General features: G+C 34.9%; 1 protein-coding gene across 1 annotated transcript in view; it reads right to left on the bottom strand.

The window, feature by feature from the left end:
• LOC108560840 (hemicentin-2-like) overlaps nt 1–17,103 on the bottom strand; it is a 211,697-nt gene extending 194,594 nt beyond the window's left edge. The window contains exons 1-2 of the mRNA XM_017918550.1: nt 16,892–17,103; nt 16,113–16,628 (exon numbers count right to left, since the gene is read on the bottom strand). Coding sequence (XP_017774039.1) covers nt 16,113–16,200 — 88 coding nt within the window. The 5' untranslated portion in view covers nt 16,201–16,628; nt 16,892–17,103. The remainder of the gene's footprint in view (nt 1–16,112; nt 16,629–16,891) is intronic.
• Nucleotides 17,104–17,440: the final 337 nt, after the last annotated feature.

The following is a 17,440-nucleotide window of genomic DNA, read 5'->3' as shown; positions in this document are numbered from 1 at the left end:
AATACGTTAATATTATTACATTAAATAATGGCTGCATCGGGCCGTAAACTACATTATACTTTGGGAGTATACCTTCAAATCTTGTTCGGCCTATTCATTCGTTCGACCAGTAAAGTGCTAAGTAGCGCCCCCATACAAACTGCTTTAATACTAGCCGATTAATCTTTCAATTGTTCACATACCAACCTACACGACACACAAACCCACATATATATGCGTGCTCGTATATATACAAGTATATATATATGTGTGTGTGTATATATTGTAAAGCACATTTGATGCATAATCAAACGTGTACACCACTTGTCACTTATTACCTGAACTAATGTTATTGTTTATACAAGCCCTATTTACGCACGCACCGCACATCGATTCGGACTTAATCACGTAGCAAACACTCGACAATGGCGAGCAAAAAAAAACATCGGAATCAGCGCACCGGAATGCATTATTATCGAAACTCAATTAACAATGCAATAAATTAACGGAGAGTAAACAAAAATTTGAACGAACCAACAAAAAAAAACACAACAACAGGAATAAATCGGTTTGTGCAAATCGAAATTGACAGAATCAAAACTACAAGCACAAATATAATGTTTAACATTTCGCAGCTCCCTATTCTGTACACAAGTTGTAGTTTCATAAACATTTATATTGAGATAAAATTAAAGTTGCTAATGGAAACTTTAACATTTTTCAAAAAGAAAACTTTCTTTTAATTGACTGATAATTAGTCGTGAACACTGGTTTCGCGGAATTTTCTTTTTTAATAAGGTCGGCCTATCCAAATGAATATTTCTGCTGATTAAACAGTTAGTTCTAAGTACCTCATTAGCATCGCGCGATTGCCCTTCGCATCTTCAGATTCGTCCACTGCAACGGTTTTATTTGCGAAAGAAGAAAATAGTCGGTATTAAGCGACGATGAATTGCAGAGGAAAAAAAAATTATTTAAATGAGTTTGCTTTGAAAGTTGGATCAAATAATGAAAGAAAAGTGTCTGATACTTATAAATAATTAGACAAAGAAAAATGCATTTTTTGGATAAAAATATATATAATAATTACACACGTATATTTGTTATTATCACAATTAGTGCTAAAAGTAATAAACGTGGTAATAATATTTAGGTGTTGAGTTGAGAATGTAATGTCTATAAAAAAATTGTATAAAATTGTCCTGTGTCTGTAATGTTTGTCTGCAATTCCCGAAATGGACAATTGCAATTACACGGAAACGAACATTGCAAATTATCAACGTGACTGTCAAATGAACTGACACGTATTTAAATTAGTTTTATTAAAATGTCATTACTGCTGAACAAACTGCGGCCGCCGATTGCAATCGATGTATCCTATCCATATGGCACATCAACGATGCGACGTTATATAAATCGTAACGTTGTGCGAGGCGCGAGCCGTGTCCGAGCAGCGGAATTAAAACTTATTATATCCGGATGTAATTAGAACGAGTTAATCCGCTCGCTAATGCCGTCCATGACACGACCCAAAATTATCGTTACTCCTATGTGTATATATATGCGAGTATGAAACCTTTTTTTTTTCTTTGGCGCGAGAGAAGTCTCAAAATTAAAGTGAATCCTTTTGCAACCCGAACTGTCGGTCAAAAACTAACCCTTCGCGCACCCTCAATTTTTTATTATTATTATTTCACTTCCACCCCTTTAGCAGAACCTGCAACACTTTCGTTGCGCATACTGCCATTAATGTATTCATTTCGCCGTGAAAACGTTTCACCTTTCGCATGAATATTTTATAAGGATTATTCACAACCATTATTCGCTATGAATTGTTTGCTAATAACAATATCCGATCGATCCGTCCAGCATCATAAATTTCATATTATTTTTTTTTTATTCAAACAGTAATCTGCATTTTCCACGCGGGGATTAACATTTGGCAGACTTTTGAATAATTACAGAAATACATGTAAACAAGCTCAGTATATTTTCAACCATATATTACAGCACGTCATACACAACGAAATTTACCTATAAACTAAAACATCCATTTTTCACATTTGTTACAGCTTAATTCTGATTTAATATTGAACACGAAATAATAATTATATATAAACAAAAAATAATAATAATTGTAATCCCATTGTGTATTTATCAATAATATTTTATATTAATTGAAAGCAAATCCGAATATTTAATAAATTGAAAAGCTTCAGTTAATACACAAATTAATATTTTTTCAATGAAATGTATTTTATAGCAAAAAGTTAGAAAATTGACAAGTTGTAAATAAAGTTCGTTTAGAAGGTACTAATGAAAACGTCGACTAAAGGGTTTAAAAATGAATGCAATTCCGATATGGATTTTGAGTAATGCGTCGTTAAATGAATTTCAGTTGTTTTATTTTTTTATAAAACGCTACGTTTCATGTCCCAACCTGAAAACCGAACAGTAATACAAAAAAAAAAATAATATACGTGTACAACATGCAAACATCCGAGCAGATTAATTCTCCATGGCGAAATTGTTATTTATAGTAATACATTTGTTTAACGCTGAATGTAAATATACATTTTCAGAATAGAACCAACAAAAAAATATAAACGTAAAGCAATAGACGTACACGAACATCCATTTTTATTAGCAGGATCTCATATTTTTATACTTTTTTTTTTCATACCCCATCTGCAACGTTAACTTCCAATTAACAATAGCAAATAAAACACCTCTCTCGCGTCCAGTCGCGTTTGATTGATGAGCGAGCTTTTCAGAATTCCAGCAATATACACACAAAAAACTAACTGAATCAACATGCAGAACGCTGCAAAAATAATAATTTAAATTGGCTTTCACGAAGATTAGCTAATACATTTGCAAATGTATTCAACTTTTTTGGCTCGCTACGTAATTTTTTTGATTTTCTTTTTGTAATAACTTTTTCTTCTCAAGTTTTAGAATGTGGTTGTGAAAAAATATAAAAATAGAATAACAGTTTGATGATTTTATCGTGTAACATTGAAAAATAATGGCACTTGATGAAAAGTGTGCGAAGCCATTTTTGCTGCGGAACGACAGGGCCGGCGCGGCGTTGCGCAATGTTTGCATAATGTATCAAAATGGCTATTTGAAAGTGCAATATAGTTGGGCAAATAACATTTGGGCGGAGTATAATAAGGAAAGTAAACAACGGGTGTTATCCGAGGGACGTCATAAAAGTCGAAATTGGGTCATGGGACCTGTCTCGTTTCGCAGTGGACCCGTTAATGCGGGACGACGTACGCCAAAAACCTACCCTTACAGAAAACCCACCACCCACCCTCACGATTTCTGGATTTTAACTTTGCAGATGTTTATGAGTTCCTGCCGGATTTGCATTACGGGTCATCGCTTCTGGACGCTGGAACTAATAATTAAGTTTGGATCGCAGTTCCAAACTGGATCAAAACGGACTATCATCAACGGCGAAACAAATCCAGACTACTTACGTGAATTATTTATGAAAAGACCAGATTTGATGGAATAAAAAGGATGAAGGACAACGCGAGGATAATAATAATGAGAAGGCAACAACAAGAGAGGGTTCGACTGCATCCGCCCACTCTAACTGCCACTTATACATATTGAATGGCCTCCTGAGTATTTATATGCTGACTTTTCTACTTTATCCCAACAATAATTCAATTTACGAAAGCGACGAAGTTGCTGCTGCATCCCCAGCACTGCGTTGCGAACACCCAAACCACCCCCTTCCTAAAAACCCTCGCAACAAAATGCACACCCATAAATTCCGCGAAATCTGCATTAAAATGATAAATATACGATCAAACAGGCAACTACATTATTATCCAATTAAATATTTGTCTACTGTACTTGCGCTCGTTTTATTATGATTTTTCAATTCAACGCAGCTGCACCACATTCCACGATTGCTCTCCTATTTTTTCTCTATTTGCAATTCTGCTGCATTCATTTATGGCCGTATGTAAATATTGTACGTACGATTTTTGGACCAAATTAAAAATGCATCGCTTTTAACGAATTCCCAGTAATGTCCATTGTAAATATGCAGAAAACATCGCATTTTTTTGTTGTTTTGTTTTCCTTCACCTGGCGAATTTACCTCCAATTTAGCTTCGCATTAAAAATCGATTATGCAATCGCAACCCTGCGTTGTTGTGCGGTTTCGTCATTTGATTACGTACGCTGATGCAAGATGAAATTTTAAATACATAAAAACAAAATAATTGTTTCTAAGATAAATATTTCTCTTGTACGAAATATTAGCGGATTAAAAGTGCTAAAACCGAGTGAGAACTAAATTGGATTATAATGCAATTTGTTAATCCTTTCATCCCATCCTTAAAGATCCAATATGTTCTCGTTTAATCAGTTTTGCTCACAGCGATTTCCATATAAATATCTATAATTTTATGCTTTATCCTCACTATACGCGTCGTGACTTTAGACATGTGTGTCAAGCATATTACTGCCATCTAGTATTTTAATGTGTAGTTGATAGTCATTGCTTATTATGGAGTCAAATGACAGCTGCAATTATAAACTCACACTGTATTTGGTTACTGCCGTTAGGGGAATTACCTTTACGCCTCATAATGCGGTCGTGGCATAATAAATACTTTGTTAATTACTTAATCCACTTTAATTCTTATTTGTAATGTGTGGAACTAGAACTTATATTATATTATTTTTTTATTGTATGAAAACGATTGAATTTCGCGGAACACACGTATTCTGTTCAATTTCCAGCCATTATGTGCATGTAGAAACGTTGGAAGCACAAAACGCCCCCTCTTCGGTGGATTAATTGGGTTACATTATGTGTCGTAGAAGCAGCATTTCTAAGCCGAAAATGTATCAAAGCGCCTCTCACATACATACACACATAATCCCATCCATACACAGAGACACTCGCGAACAACAACAACGACAACAACAAGAACAGCAGCAGCACACACACTAAAAGAAGTCACGACGTCCATTTATCATTCGAAGTACAAAACAGCAGATTTATTAAATTCTCTTGCCACATTATCTAACCGAGTCCCGCTGGACCAAAAAAACACGAGGAAGCAGTGGACGCCGCCGTCGCGACGCTAATTAACCAAAAGAAAAAACACATAAGTTTCTCTTTTTTTTTCAGGTGACAATTGCCCGTTTTCAATGTCCTAAGACCTCCAGCTCAATCAAAGCTGTCTCGTAAATAACAATTACGAATTAATTGGCTTACGATGTAACGACGAGAGCTATTTTTTTTTATTTGCAGCTTTCTCTTTATTTTATTTTGATTTTCTTTCACCCTTCTTTCGTTTTGTTCGTAACCGTCGGCGCGGAAAATGTTATCAAAACATGTTTACCGCCCTCTGTAACACTAAATTCCCTCAGTGTTTTTGCAAAATATTTTCAACACAGCGGTTTAAACTATCATCAACAACAACAAAAATATTAAAATCATTACATTGATGAAAAGAAGAAAAAAAGAAGGAGTATACTTTATGTGGAAAATCGGATATTCCCTTAGACAAACAGCACGACAACCAACGTTCGCTGATGATGCTGCAATACCGGCATCGCACGCAAATCCAATAATTGCATCACAGTATCTCCAAGAACAGCTCAATTTACTCGAAACATGGCTCAATAAATGGGGAATTGGAGTAAACGAAGCTAAATCAGTGCTGTGCTATGTTTACTGCTCCCTGTCTCCCAGTTAGTCGTATTAACTTAGGAATGTCTACGCCAACAAAACTGATATGTGTCTATATAATACAAATATATCAGATTTATTTATAGGATTATTTCTGTTTGTGCTCGTATTTCATTTACAATCAAATCTGATTTAATATGAAAATAATTTAATTTTGTTTAATTGAAAAAATAATATATAAACCCTTTGGCCAGCTTATTAATTATTTTTCTTGATTTTTATTAGAATATAGTTAATCTTATCATTTATATTTATTTACGATTTATATTGTTTTTAATTATTACTGTCTGCTCAAAAAATATATCAAAGCAAATTATTAATAATATTTATAAATAATAGAAGTTTGGTAGCAGTGGGATTAAAGCGTTTGTCCCTTGCTTGAAAATCCTGTTTGTTTTTGGTCCTTATTTCGAATTTAATTGAAAATGTTCGCGCCCGGGCTAAGGAACGCGCCACAACCAGGAAAGGGCGCTGCTGCATCAGATAAGCACGGGCGTCCAAAGTGCCAGATTGATTTTTGCGATTATGCAACGTCACTTATGCACTATAAATCCGTAAAAGCAAGCGTTGAGGAGGTGGCGGTGCGACACGACGTTCGCGAGGGATAAATTGCGCCCCCGCTTATTGTTCCACGGAACGATTGTAATTAACTGGATAAACAAAGGTAATTTGCGCTTAGGCTGCGAACAAGCACGTGCGGAATGGCCGAGGGGATGCGACCCCATGTGCCAACCCCTCCAGGTTTTCCGGGAATAATTGCATTACAAATTTCTGCATGTATCTTGAATAAGTGACTTTTATCTGACCCTGGCGGATTTCGAGCTGGAGCCGATTGAACCTTAATTAGATACGAATTGCAAGAGGGGAAAAATTATGCAACGTATCCAAATTCAATTTCACACATTTACCGTGCCGGATTAATATACATAATTCAGCGTGGTTGTGTGTGTGTGTGTGTTCTTTTTTTTTGTTAATCCGTTGTTACATTTGATTACGGATGCAATGGGATCATCGCGGGAAGCGGCTGCTCCGGTAATTGCGCGCCTAGGAGGTAAATGATTTGCGCCATTCAAAATTTACATTTTGTCGCCGCGCTTACACGTATTACGGCTGCCAGGATCGCCCTTAATCCTATGTCCTGTTACAGGACCAGAAAATCTGCTCAGCCCTTCGAAGCCCTATTATTGCTTGCGACCTGTGTATACGGCAGATTTCCATTCTATTAGCCCACCCTATCCGTTTGTTATTGATAACACGCATTATGCAAAATCGCTTTTGTTGTCTTACCCAATTTCCATATTCTTGTATCTATATCTTTCACCCTCTTTTTCTATTTTATTTTTCTTCTTTGAATTCCAGCCCCCCACACACACACACAGTAATCGACACCTCGACGAAAATAGAGTCGACAGGCTCGCAAATGAAATTCACGCGGACCGGAATTAATGGCTCGCAGAGGGGGGAAACGGATGAAAAAAAAAAAGAGTGGAAGGGTACGTATGTATGCAGTGCACAAACCCCCAACATCATAGAAGTAGCGTGATTGATGTGAGGGTTGAAAAAAACGTCGAATCAAAAACAAAAGTCGGCAGACACCGGATGCACGATGGCTTCCGGCATTGCTGGTGGACTTCCGGCGAGCGCAAAAACGCATAATTCCAAACTCCTTTGATATCCATAATATCAAAGGCTGCGTACGCTTAATTGTTCAATTGCCATCTCATTTCCGGTTCGACGACGTTAGGATGCGTACACCCTTTTGTACAATTTCGAATTCATTGGAATCCAATACAAAAAAAAAACTTCCAAATGAATAACGCATAAAACAATATTTCCATACAATACATTTAAAATAAAATTTAAAATTCAATTAAAAATATGTTTTAATTAGCTAATTGTTTTTCTCTGTGTACAGTTCAAATAAAATCACTTGATATTTCAATTTTTTTTCTAAATTAAAACACGAAATGCAATTACTAGGAAAAAAAGGTGGATGCGCCAGGTAAACGTTCAAACACAATTATTCTTGCACGTGTAAACTTAAAGTTATATAACACAGCACATCGCTGGTAACTTTATTGACTTAGTAGACACTTCAGCGAATCTGAAGTTCCCGATTAATTGTACTATTACGCGACTTTGTGCGCTGCGGAATGACTGTTTACCAGTTATTTTCTCATTTTAAATCAAATGAAAAATTATTAAGTTTTATTAAAAAAAAACATCTACCATTTTTATATCATTCTATAAAAATAATTGAAATAAATATTTTTTAGTATATTCCTTATTAATAATCAATTAATTTTTATAAAATTTTTCTTAATTATTTTCACAAATTCTTAAATTAATTTAATTTTTTATTTTTAATAATATATTCATAAAAACAATAAGAAACTGGTTGAGTGTACGAAATTTGATATTTATTTAGTGGATGCACCGGGTAATGTGTTATAAACTAAACAAATGCAATGTTATTTTTAGGTGTAACTTTCAAATTAGAAATCACAGTACAACACAGGTAAGTTTATTGACTTAACAAATATTTCAACGAACAGGAAGTTCATAATTCATTTAGAAACACTCAGTGATAAATGATTTATTTTCACATTTTCATTAATGCGAATACATAATTAGAGCATTTAAATAATAATTATTTTAATTTAATTTTAAACATTAAAAACAATTGAAAATTTCGTATATTAAAATAATTATAATATTTGATTCGTTTGAAAACAATCGCCTTAATTTATATTCAAATTGAATTCGCTGTAAGATGGAAACAAAATATATGAATTTATAATTATTCTAAATATACATGACAAAAGGTTTATATTTGCGTTAATGAGTTTTGAATTTCAAATTGTACTGTGCTACAGTAGCAAGTGTTGATAGTAGTTTTAAATTACATATCCCTATGCTTAGCATAATTTATAATATTTTTTGCATAAGGGATTTAAAGGGTTTTCGGGCTGAAAAATAAAATTTAGGGTCCGAGTTGTTAAGGAATCAGGAGCCGCCATAAAAGGATGGGATATAAAAAAGAATGAACTGACGAAGACGACGGTGCAGTGAATATTTCGTGATCAGCTTTGGCAAAAAAAAAAAAGGAGTAGTAGTATTATGTGCGTGGCCGGGACGGGACCGGAGTTTTCGAATCATAATCGGCTTGTGGCTTTAGGTAGGACGCAGCAGGGTAATGTGATAATAAAGGTAAATCTATGTAACTATGCAAATGTATCTATGTAGCTTTAGGCGGAACCGGCATTTACGATGCCAACAGGAGCAGCAGCAACTATGGAGGCGCTGCTCCGCATGTAATAATGATTTAATATTTATTTAACGCGTTCCCATAACTTCGTCGCAACTTTCTTTTTCAGCAGGGAGGCGTATTTCCAAATCCTATTATACGGAATCGCTACCGGTTAAAGTTTTTGGCAACTCCGGAAGTTACTAACGCTCTTCCTTCGCATATATTCTAATACCTTGTTGTCAGATCCAATTCTTACTTATCTTTCTTACCTTCAACTTCTTAAGCTATATTTTCACTTCTTTTACTTAATACTAGTTCATATTTTTGATTCTGACTACTAATTCTAATTTTTAGTTCTTGTTCTTAATCCTATTTTTTTAGTTGTAGTTCTTAGATACTTACATGCAATATTGCATAAACGAAGTCTACTGTGTAAGTGATATGGCAGATATATTCGCCGCTCGTGCACAAAGGGTTAAATTCTCGTTATTAATCTTGATTCTTAGTATTCATTTATGATTATAGTTCAGAGTTGTGTTTCTTTTTTTTATACTTGTTTGTTGTTAATTCTGGTTGTTGCTTTTTAGAATCTTGGTTCTGTTTCTCATGCATATCATATACGGCAACCATTCGCAACGTTAATTAATATGTCGTGACGGAAATCATACGCAAACACTTACTTAATTATCGCAATAAGCCGGGGGTAATTAGTCATTTAGCCGCAATTACTGGTCGCGTGATACATAGTCATTATCAGACGTGCGTACAGACGGGCGGGCGTTTGTACGTTCGGCCGCTACCCATTCAGATTTTAATTAGCGCTTAATATTAATAATATTTTCGAAACAAATTGTCTGTATTAATCTGGATGTAGCGTGTCGCCAAAACTCGGCACCGCCACTACATTTTAATTAATCCGGCGGCAGATTGGAAAAAGTAATTAGTAGATCGCGATATGTATCTGAGAGTGAGGCCCGACGATTGCTGCAACCAGTAGCGCAGCAATCCGACCCCTCTTTTTAGATATTCACAGCTAATACTTATTCAAATCTTAAAAAAAAAACTTAATCTTAATCTTACTAATCTATAATATATATTTATTTTAAAAACTAAAACATTATTAAAATATTAAGTTAATTTGAAATAAAAACCTGTTTAATTTGAAGTTTTACTGTTTTAATTTATCTTTATACATACTATACATATACTATACATATACTATACATATACTATACATATACTATACATATACTATACATATACTATACATATACTATACATAAGTATTTTTACAACTTAATTTTTGAACTAAAATTACATCATTTTTACTATCAGAATTGATGCGCCGCCACTGTTTGAATCACCTCACCCCTTCCGTTTTCTGCCATCCACCAGATGCCAAAGGGGTAGACGGTGTTTGCCATCGTTGATGCTGACCGCATGATTTATAAGTGAACATTCTGTGCCATGTTCTTTTAAAACTCCTGAAGCACAAAGGGGCTAATTGTCCAGAGCCGAGATTCATTTAAAATTAGCCCCGGCGCCAAATCCATCTTATCAATTCCGAACGAGCGGCGGATGATTTATGTACGGGCTTCGGGCGGAAGTTAAGTTCACCGCCACCGCCACCCCCAGTATCACGAAATCACTGCACATTCAGTGCACCACCCGCCATCGATCAACCACCCCCTTCTGAACAGACATTACAAAAACGCATATACCAATAAAAATAAAAACAAACAACAACATATTTTTACAGTGGATATTTATTGCAGTTCCGGAATGTGTTATGCACACGAAACGCAATGTAATTGTTTGATGTCGTAAACATTCAATATATTTTTTTCATTAATAAATTACAAATAGTAACATAATCAAGAAAGAAACAGCTGAAACATCGATGAAATATGGTAATCTTATACGGTCAGATCCACCTCCTAACGTTACAGCTTCCGCCGCCCCCCTGGGACCGACGTGATTCGGAAACTTTGATACTACACCAGTAATTACATTACTACGAGTTAATAATTAGTTGTGGATTTTTCTCCCTCCGTTATTTTTCTTCTTTTTTTTTTTCAAATCAAGTTTTTTGGAAGATGCGCAACGCCTTTGGGAATACTAGAAAGAAACTACCAAGAACTTTGTCTTACTGCGGCATTCCATCTGAAGTAATTACAATGGCGATGAAAGACTTATTTATTATTTTGCAGGATGAAAAATAATTGCCTCAAATATTTGACATCAAATTTGATGACAATTATATGAAATGTATCGAACCGTTCTATTTTTAAACTCAATTTACCGAACTAAACAAATTGATTCCTCCTATTCCTATCGATACATGTATACAATTACAAACACAATAAAGCTTTTCCCCAGAAGTAGCGTTTTGTTGTGTATCAAACATAGAATATCAGTATTGATCATCAGCCATTAATAAAAACGAAAAAGTACATTAACCGGAGTATATATATATATATATATATATAAAATTTCTTTTCAACTTTAATTAAAACTATTCATATAGAGTACATAGAAATACATGCATTAAGTAAATCGCGCTGAAACTAGTACAAACGATTTACTGCACGTCATATAAATTAAGAAATTTGCATTTTTATATCTGGAAATCTTTTAATAGAATTTTAATGCTAAATATTGTTAAATTTCCCCAATTAAATCTCACAGTCTAATAATATACGATAATTTCTATTATTTAAATTTATACCATTTGCAATTAAAGTTATAATTTTTCTGTAATGACTATGAATTTTTTATATCAGATTCTATTATTTTTCTCTTATTTTTTTCTATTTTAATTAAAATATTTATAAAAAAAAAATTTATCAAAACATACATTTGTGATATTTTACTTCAAGTCGGATTTTAAATTAAAAACTTGTTTTCGACAGATTAGTAAAACTTAGCCTTTTTCAAAAATGGTAAAGTAATATATTATAAAACCACTACTCGCTTGGCGTCTCACTACTCTAAAATGGCTTGATATGCATTTACCTATCGTCAGTCAGTACAAAGAACGTACGTAAGTCTCACAGACGCCGCGCGAGTCACGGAGGGTTAATAATATAGAAGCAATGTAGTTGATATTTATTAGCAGAGTGAAAATAGCGTTAAATGAAAATACTATGTATATTGTTTTTGTTTATTTTATTTTTTGTTGGTTTCAGTGTTTTGAACGTTTCGGCCACAAATGCAGGCCTGTTTATTTATGCGGTGGATAAATTGAAAATGTGAATCTGCAATAATAAAGTAAACCAACTGCAATCCAGTATTTACGTAGGAATATAAATGTATCGCCATCAATTCCAACAAAAGTACTTGATGCGATAATAAAATAAACCGATTTTTACCCACTCACTGTTTGCCACCACCATTACATTATTATTTGAAGTATTACATAAAACATACGCAAACGATTATCGTGCGTTCACAATCATTATTGCTGAGTTTGATTTTATTTATTTTTATACTTTTGTTACATGTTTGTTTGTTTATTTTCTATATACATACAATTATTTTTTTGTTGCTGTTGCTGTTGCTTCTGTGTTTTGTTTCGAAGCTAAACGGTCCGTTTATAATTCATTCGGAATGAAAGTAAAATACGGGTTTAAATTGGGGAGGGCTGGAAACTTTAATCATGATTTTAATTTAAATTGCGTTCATCGCGCGAACAACGCGAAATGTAAACGGTTTAATAGATTTGAAGAATACCTTTGCATTTTTACCGAACGCCGCCGCAACCGCCGTCACCACCACACCACATCTGCCGCCACCCCCTTTGCAGAAATAAATAAACGACGCTCTATTTTAATGCCGTTCATAAATTTCGGCGCGTAATGCGCGTTGTTCGGTGGATATCTCACGCCACGTGCCATCCTTATTTCGACGAGATGGATGCGTCTTCTGAGAGATACACCGAGTCATTTGATATTCCGGTGTTGTTGGCTCATTTGTATTTGCTTTGCTGAAAATAAACCAAGAGACTAGTCGATGTTAAAAACAGATTACTGATGACCAATTTCTTCATTAATTACTTCAAATTATTTTAAACATTTTAAAATTTAAATTCATGTAAAATTTTTAAAAATTATTAATGTTACAATAATTTTAATAAAATTTAATTGTTAAATTTCAACATCTTGTTGTTTTTTTTTACTCATAGTTGCAACAGCTTTAAAGTAGTTGCTAAATCTGAACCGAAAGTTTATGATGAGGTTGCACGTAACTTGCTTTACGAAAGCACTTAACGTTGACATTAATTGCTATACCAAATGAATACGGTTTAATGAATTCATGAATTATCAGGAAGATTTCAGTCAGAACTCTTAAAATTACAGCTAAACTTATTTTCAACTTTATACAATTAATTGCTGAAAAACCATGATAGTTAAAAATTATACAAATAGCGTATTGGAAAGCTTATAATTTTATCTTTAATTTGAGTATTAATTGATGACTGTGTCACGTATGGTTTCAGTAAAATCTGATGTCAAAAATATGACCGTCGTTGAAATAGTTTCATGGTAATGTATCTGTACTTGCTTATGCCAAAGCGAAAGCGGGCGTTAAAGATGAGGTTGCACGTAACGTGCTATCGGATGGTGCGAGAGCACTTAACGTTCACATTAATTGTTACCCTCGCCGGAAGACGCGGAGCAGCATCTTATTATAATGAAATGCTTAATCGGGAAAGCTAACCGATATTGACTGCAAAGACGGTTATGCTAATGCAGAGTGATATTTGAACAAGCTTACATCGACCCAAATTACGAGCAGCTCCGCTAGTTCTAATCACTTACACCCCGCGGTAAAGAATCTCCTACTTCTTATTATTTTCTTTTTTTTTTATTTCATTTAACCCCTAAATCCCATCCCCAGCCCAGTCCGACAGAATTACCGCCGCCGCAAATTATTAATTGAATTGCGACAAATTAAGAGGCTTCGATCGATGCGAAATCCTGGAAAGAATCTGGGACTGCTCCGACGATGAGCAGACCTTCATTCAGATAAGGCACGTAGCCTATCTCTGTTATATGTAGCTTACGTTGTTGTTTCGTGCTGCTCCTACTATATATATAACTACATAGTCCTTTTTTTTTCATCATCCTCATCTTGTACAGCCTATCGAATCCTTTATTCGTTGTAATGCAGCAAGTTTTAAGGACCTGGCGTTAACGGGTTTAGAATTCAGGAGCCCAGATTGACACTACAGAGCCAAGAATACGTATATACGTGTGCGCGCAGATGTATATTAAGGTAGACAGGATATTGCGATTGAATATGAATGAGAGGAGCTCCAGTTCCAGGTTTCCACATAGAGCTGTGTAACACAATTCATCTCCGGCCTATAGGAGATGACTACGATCACTTGATGTCTTTATTAAATCTTCGTGACAAGTTACACGACTGACGGGGTGAATTCAGCACCTCCGTAACCACCGTCAAATTCGATAAACACAAAAATTACATTTTGTTATCTTAATGCTACCACGTCAGCATTAACACAAAAAATATAATAATTGAAATTTCATTAAAAAATAAATAGATTTTTTCCATCATATTTAATACAATTTTGTGATAGTTAAACATCCTGTACTTTCGATTACGTTTGAATGGGTGACCTTTACAAATTAATAGAATTGCAGTTAACAATAATTATATAATCCAAAAACATAATAATAATTTATTATTTATGAATGCCTTTCAATTTCTGACTTATGTAAAATTAAGACATTACTTTCGTGTATACTGTGATCAGTAAATATGAGTAATACATTGTTATTTGTTTATTCATATTGATTTCTGTAATAATTTCTGTTTATATAAGTTCTATAAGACATTATTTTCGTATAAACTAAAATTAGTAAATGCGTTTAAATTTCTAATGATTTTAAATGTGTTTATGTAAGATTAAGACACAATTTTCTTGGAAACTGACACCAGTAAATAAGTTTAATGTGCAAGTCATATAGTTAATATGTTAATACGAAAATTCCATTTGCACAAGAAACTATGTGAGACAATCCATCTCTGGCTTATATGGGATGACTGCGATCACTTCCTGATGTGTTTATTAAATCTTCGTGTGATAAGTTACGCTGCTAAGAACGATTTCAGTCCCCTGCTCGCAAAACCTTCAAGTGGGGATGAAGTGTAAAGAAACAGCAAGAAATATGTATGGAAAGGCTACGATGGGGGAAGGAGGCAATATTTCAATGAGCAGAATGGAAATATACGAGTGTTTAATAGAGGCGGAGTGACATGCAAGAAGGAGGTTGTTCGCTCCGCAGTCTGCTAAACCACTCGGAATGGAATGCAAGTACATAAATTAGGGGTAACTGATTTTTCAGTGGGAAAAGACATTGTTGACGCGAGGGGCGCGAACCGATTCTGATAAATACACATCGGATGAAACAAAAAAAAAATAAAGGGGGGTGCATATATTATATTCATTATACACTTACACATGTACCCACCGAATTCCCCAATGGGAATGAAAAAAAAAATGAAATAACAAGATGAGGATGTAAAAAAAATGAAAAGAATTATAGCAGCGAAATATCATATTTCAAAACCAAACCGAAAGCTATTTATCACATCGCCCTGATTCCGAATCAACCTTCTGAGACGTTTAATATTTTAGTTATTAATTACGCCATGGGAAATTTGGTAATTGTAATAGTATTTCGCGACGTGAATGGTGGCAGTCGCTTAATGGATTTGTCAGAATAATAATTGATGTCAAGGAATGGTAATTTCTGTTTTCTTGTATTTTTCTATCTCTATTTCCTGTTGAGATGGAGGGGAGCTATACAAATGACACCTACTTGCCGATAAAAATCGATTTGACAGTCATTTATTGCCTACACTTAAATTGCGTCTAAAAGGTCCTTACGCGACCAAAAAACAATTTATCAGTGCGTTACGTGTTTACCAGATGAAGCGAATATCCAATATTCTTGATGCCAAAGCACGGTTCTTTCTGATCAACGTAAAGTTCCGATACACAAGCTTATTTATTCATTATTCAATTACCATGTTCGTTTATGCAATTGGCTACAACAAATTGACAAAAGCGCTTGTCGTAAAGTGAATTATTGAATACGAGAAAATAAATATAAGAGTAAATCGCACCTGTGCAAAGCTGCAGGAAAATCAGGACGCAGAATGTCATCGCGACGACACCTGAAGAGGTTGTTGTAGCGGCTCCAAGGGTCTTCATGGCTGATGCACGGATAAAAATATATATATATATATATATTTATATATAAACACGTTGGAAACACTCGAATAATCACTGCACTACACTGAAGCAATATAAACACGACATATACATTTTCGAAATCCCAGTTCCAGTATTTGCTAAGGTCCGCGCGTCAACAGAAGACGAGAAGACGGATTTAAGTTCAGTACAGTTCGGAGGAGAGAGTTCGCCGATAGTCAGTCAATACACGCGTAACTTCTGTATCTAGGTCTAGGAGTGTTATTTATCCCGATACAGGAAGCAGTTCTTAATCTAGTTCTTACTTCCTTCCTATGGTTTGTTCGATGGCAACACTTCACTCCAGCACAGTTTCAGAACAGTTTCACTTTCAGCAATCCGCACACACCCACACAATCGCTGCAAGCAGTCGCTCCTCGGCGCGAATCCTGCAACAAACACGAGAATTGAATAAAATAAAAAATAAATAAATAAATTAAATTAAAAATATGCTTTTTGCGCGCGCTCTTCAATTCAAAATCTGCCGAACGGCGCAAAGAGAAACATTGTCTTTAAAGTTAATTGTTTCTCTCCGCAACGCGCCAATTAAAAGAACCTCCCCGAGGGCATTCGAAGTGCAGAGAGAAGAATAAAGCAAAGAAGAAAAAAAAAACAAACTTTTGTTCCGCAAAGAACAAAATTTTTAATTTACCTCGGGAAATTTTTCTTTTTATTTTTAATTAATTTTTTTTTTTTGTAAATTTATTTTTTTTTGTCAAAATTGTATCAGGACACTGGTATATTTCGACTTTGAGTCAGCAGAAAGAATCTTCGCACTCTTGAAGTTTTTACTGGTATCGCGTCGTTGTCTCACATTGACAGTACGCATACGACTAAGCTGATACGCTGTGGCTTTGTCATGAAGAGTACTTGAAGACTGGCCGGGCTTGAATTCTGACAACGGCGCGCAGTCGTTCCTACGGCGGCGCTTGCGTCGCGTCGCGACGCCGCTGCCGCCGCCGTCGCCGCAGCCACTCTCATCCTTCCTCCCTCACTCCGTTGTCGTTCCATCTCGCTCTCTCTTATTATTTTAATGCGATTGTTGGAAGGGTGTTAAATAGTCACCAATAACTTGATTATATTTAATTTGTCAGGACTACGACAAATTGCTTCATAATAATTAACCCCGAAAACTACGGCACTCCAACTTTCAAACTAACTCCGGGAGGTCGCGCTCTGTCTTCCATCAAGTTCCGACGTC

This window comes from Nicrophorus vespilloides, unplaced genomic scaffold, assembly GCF_001412225.1.
Source record: "Nicrophorus vespilloides isolate i.1.1-1 unplaced genomic scaffold, Nicve_v1.0, whole genome shotgun sequence".
NCBI classification, from domain to species: Eukaryota; Metazoa; Arthropoda; class Insecta; order Coleoptera; family Silphidae; genus Nicrophorus; species Nicrophorus vespilloides.
The sequence above is the reverse complement of the archived record's forward strand: the minus strand, read 5'-3'. Positions and strand labels throughout refer to the sequence as shown.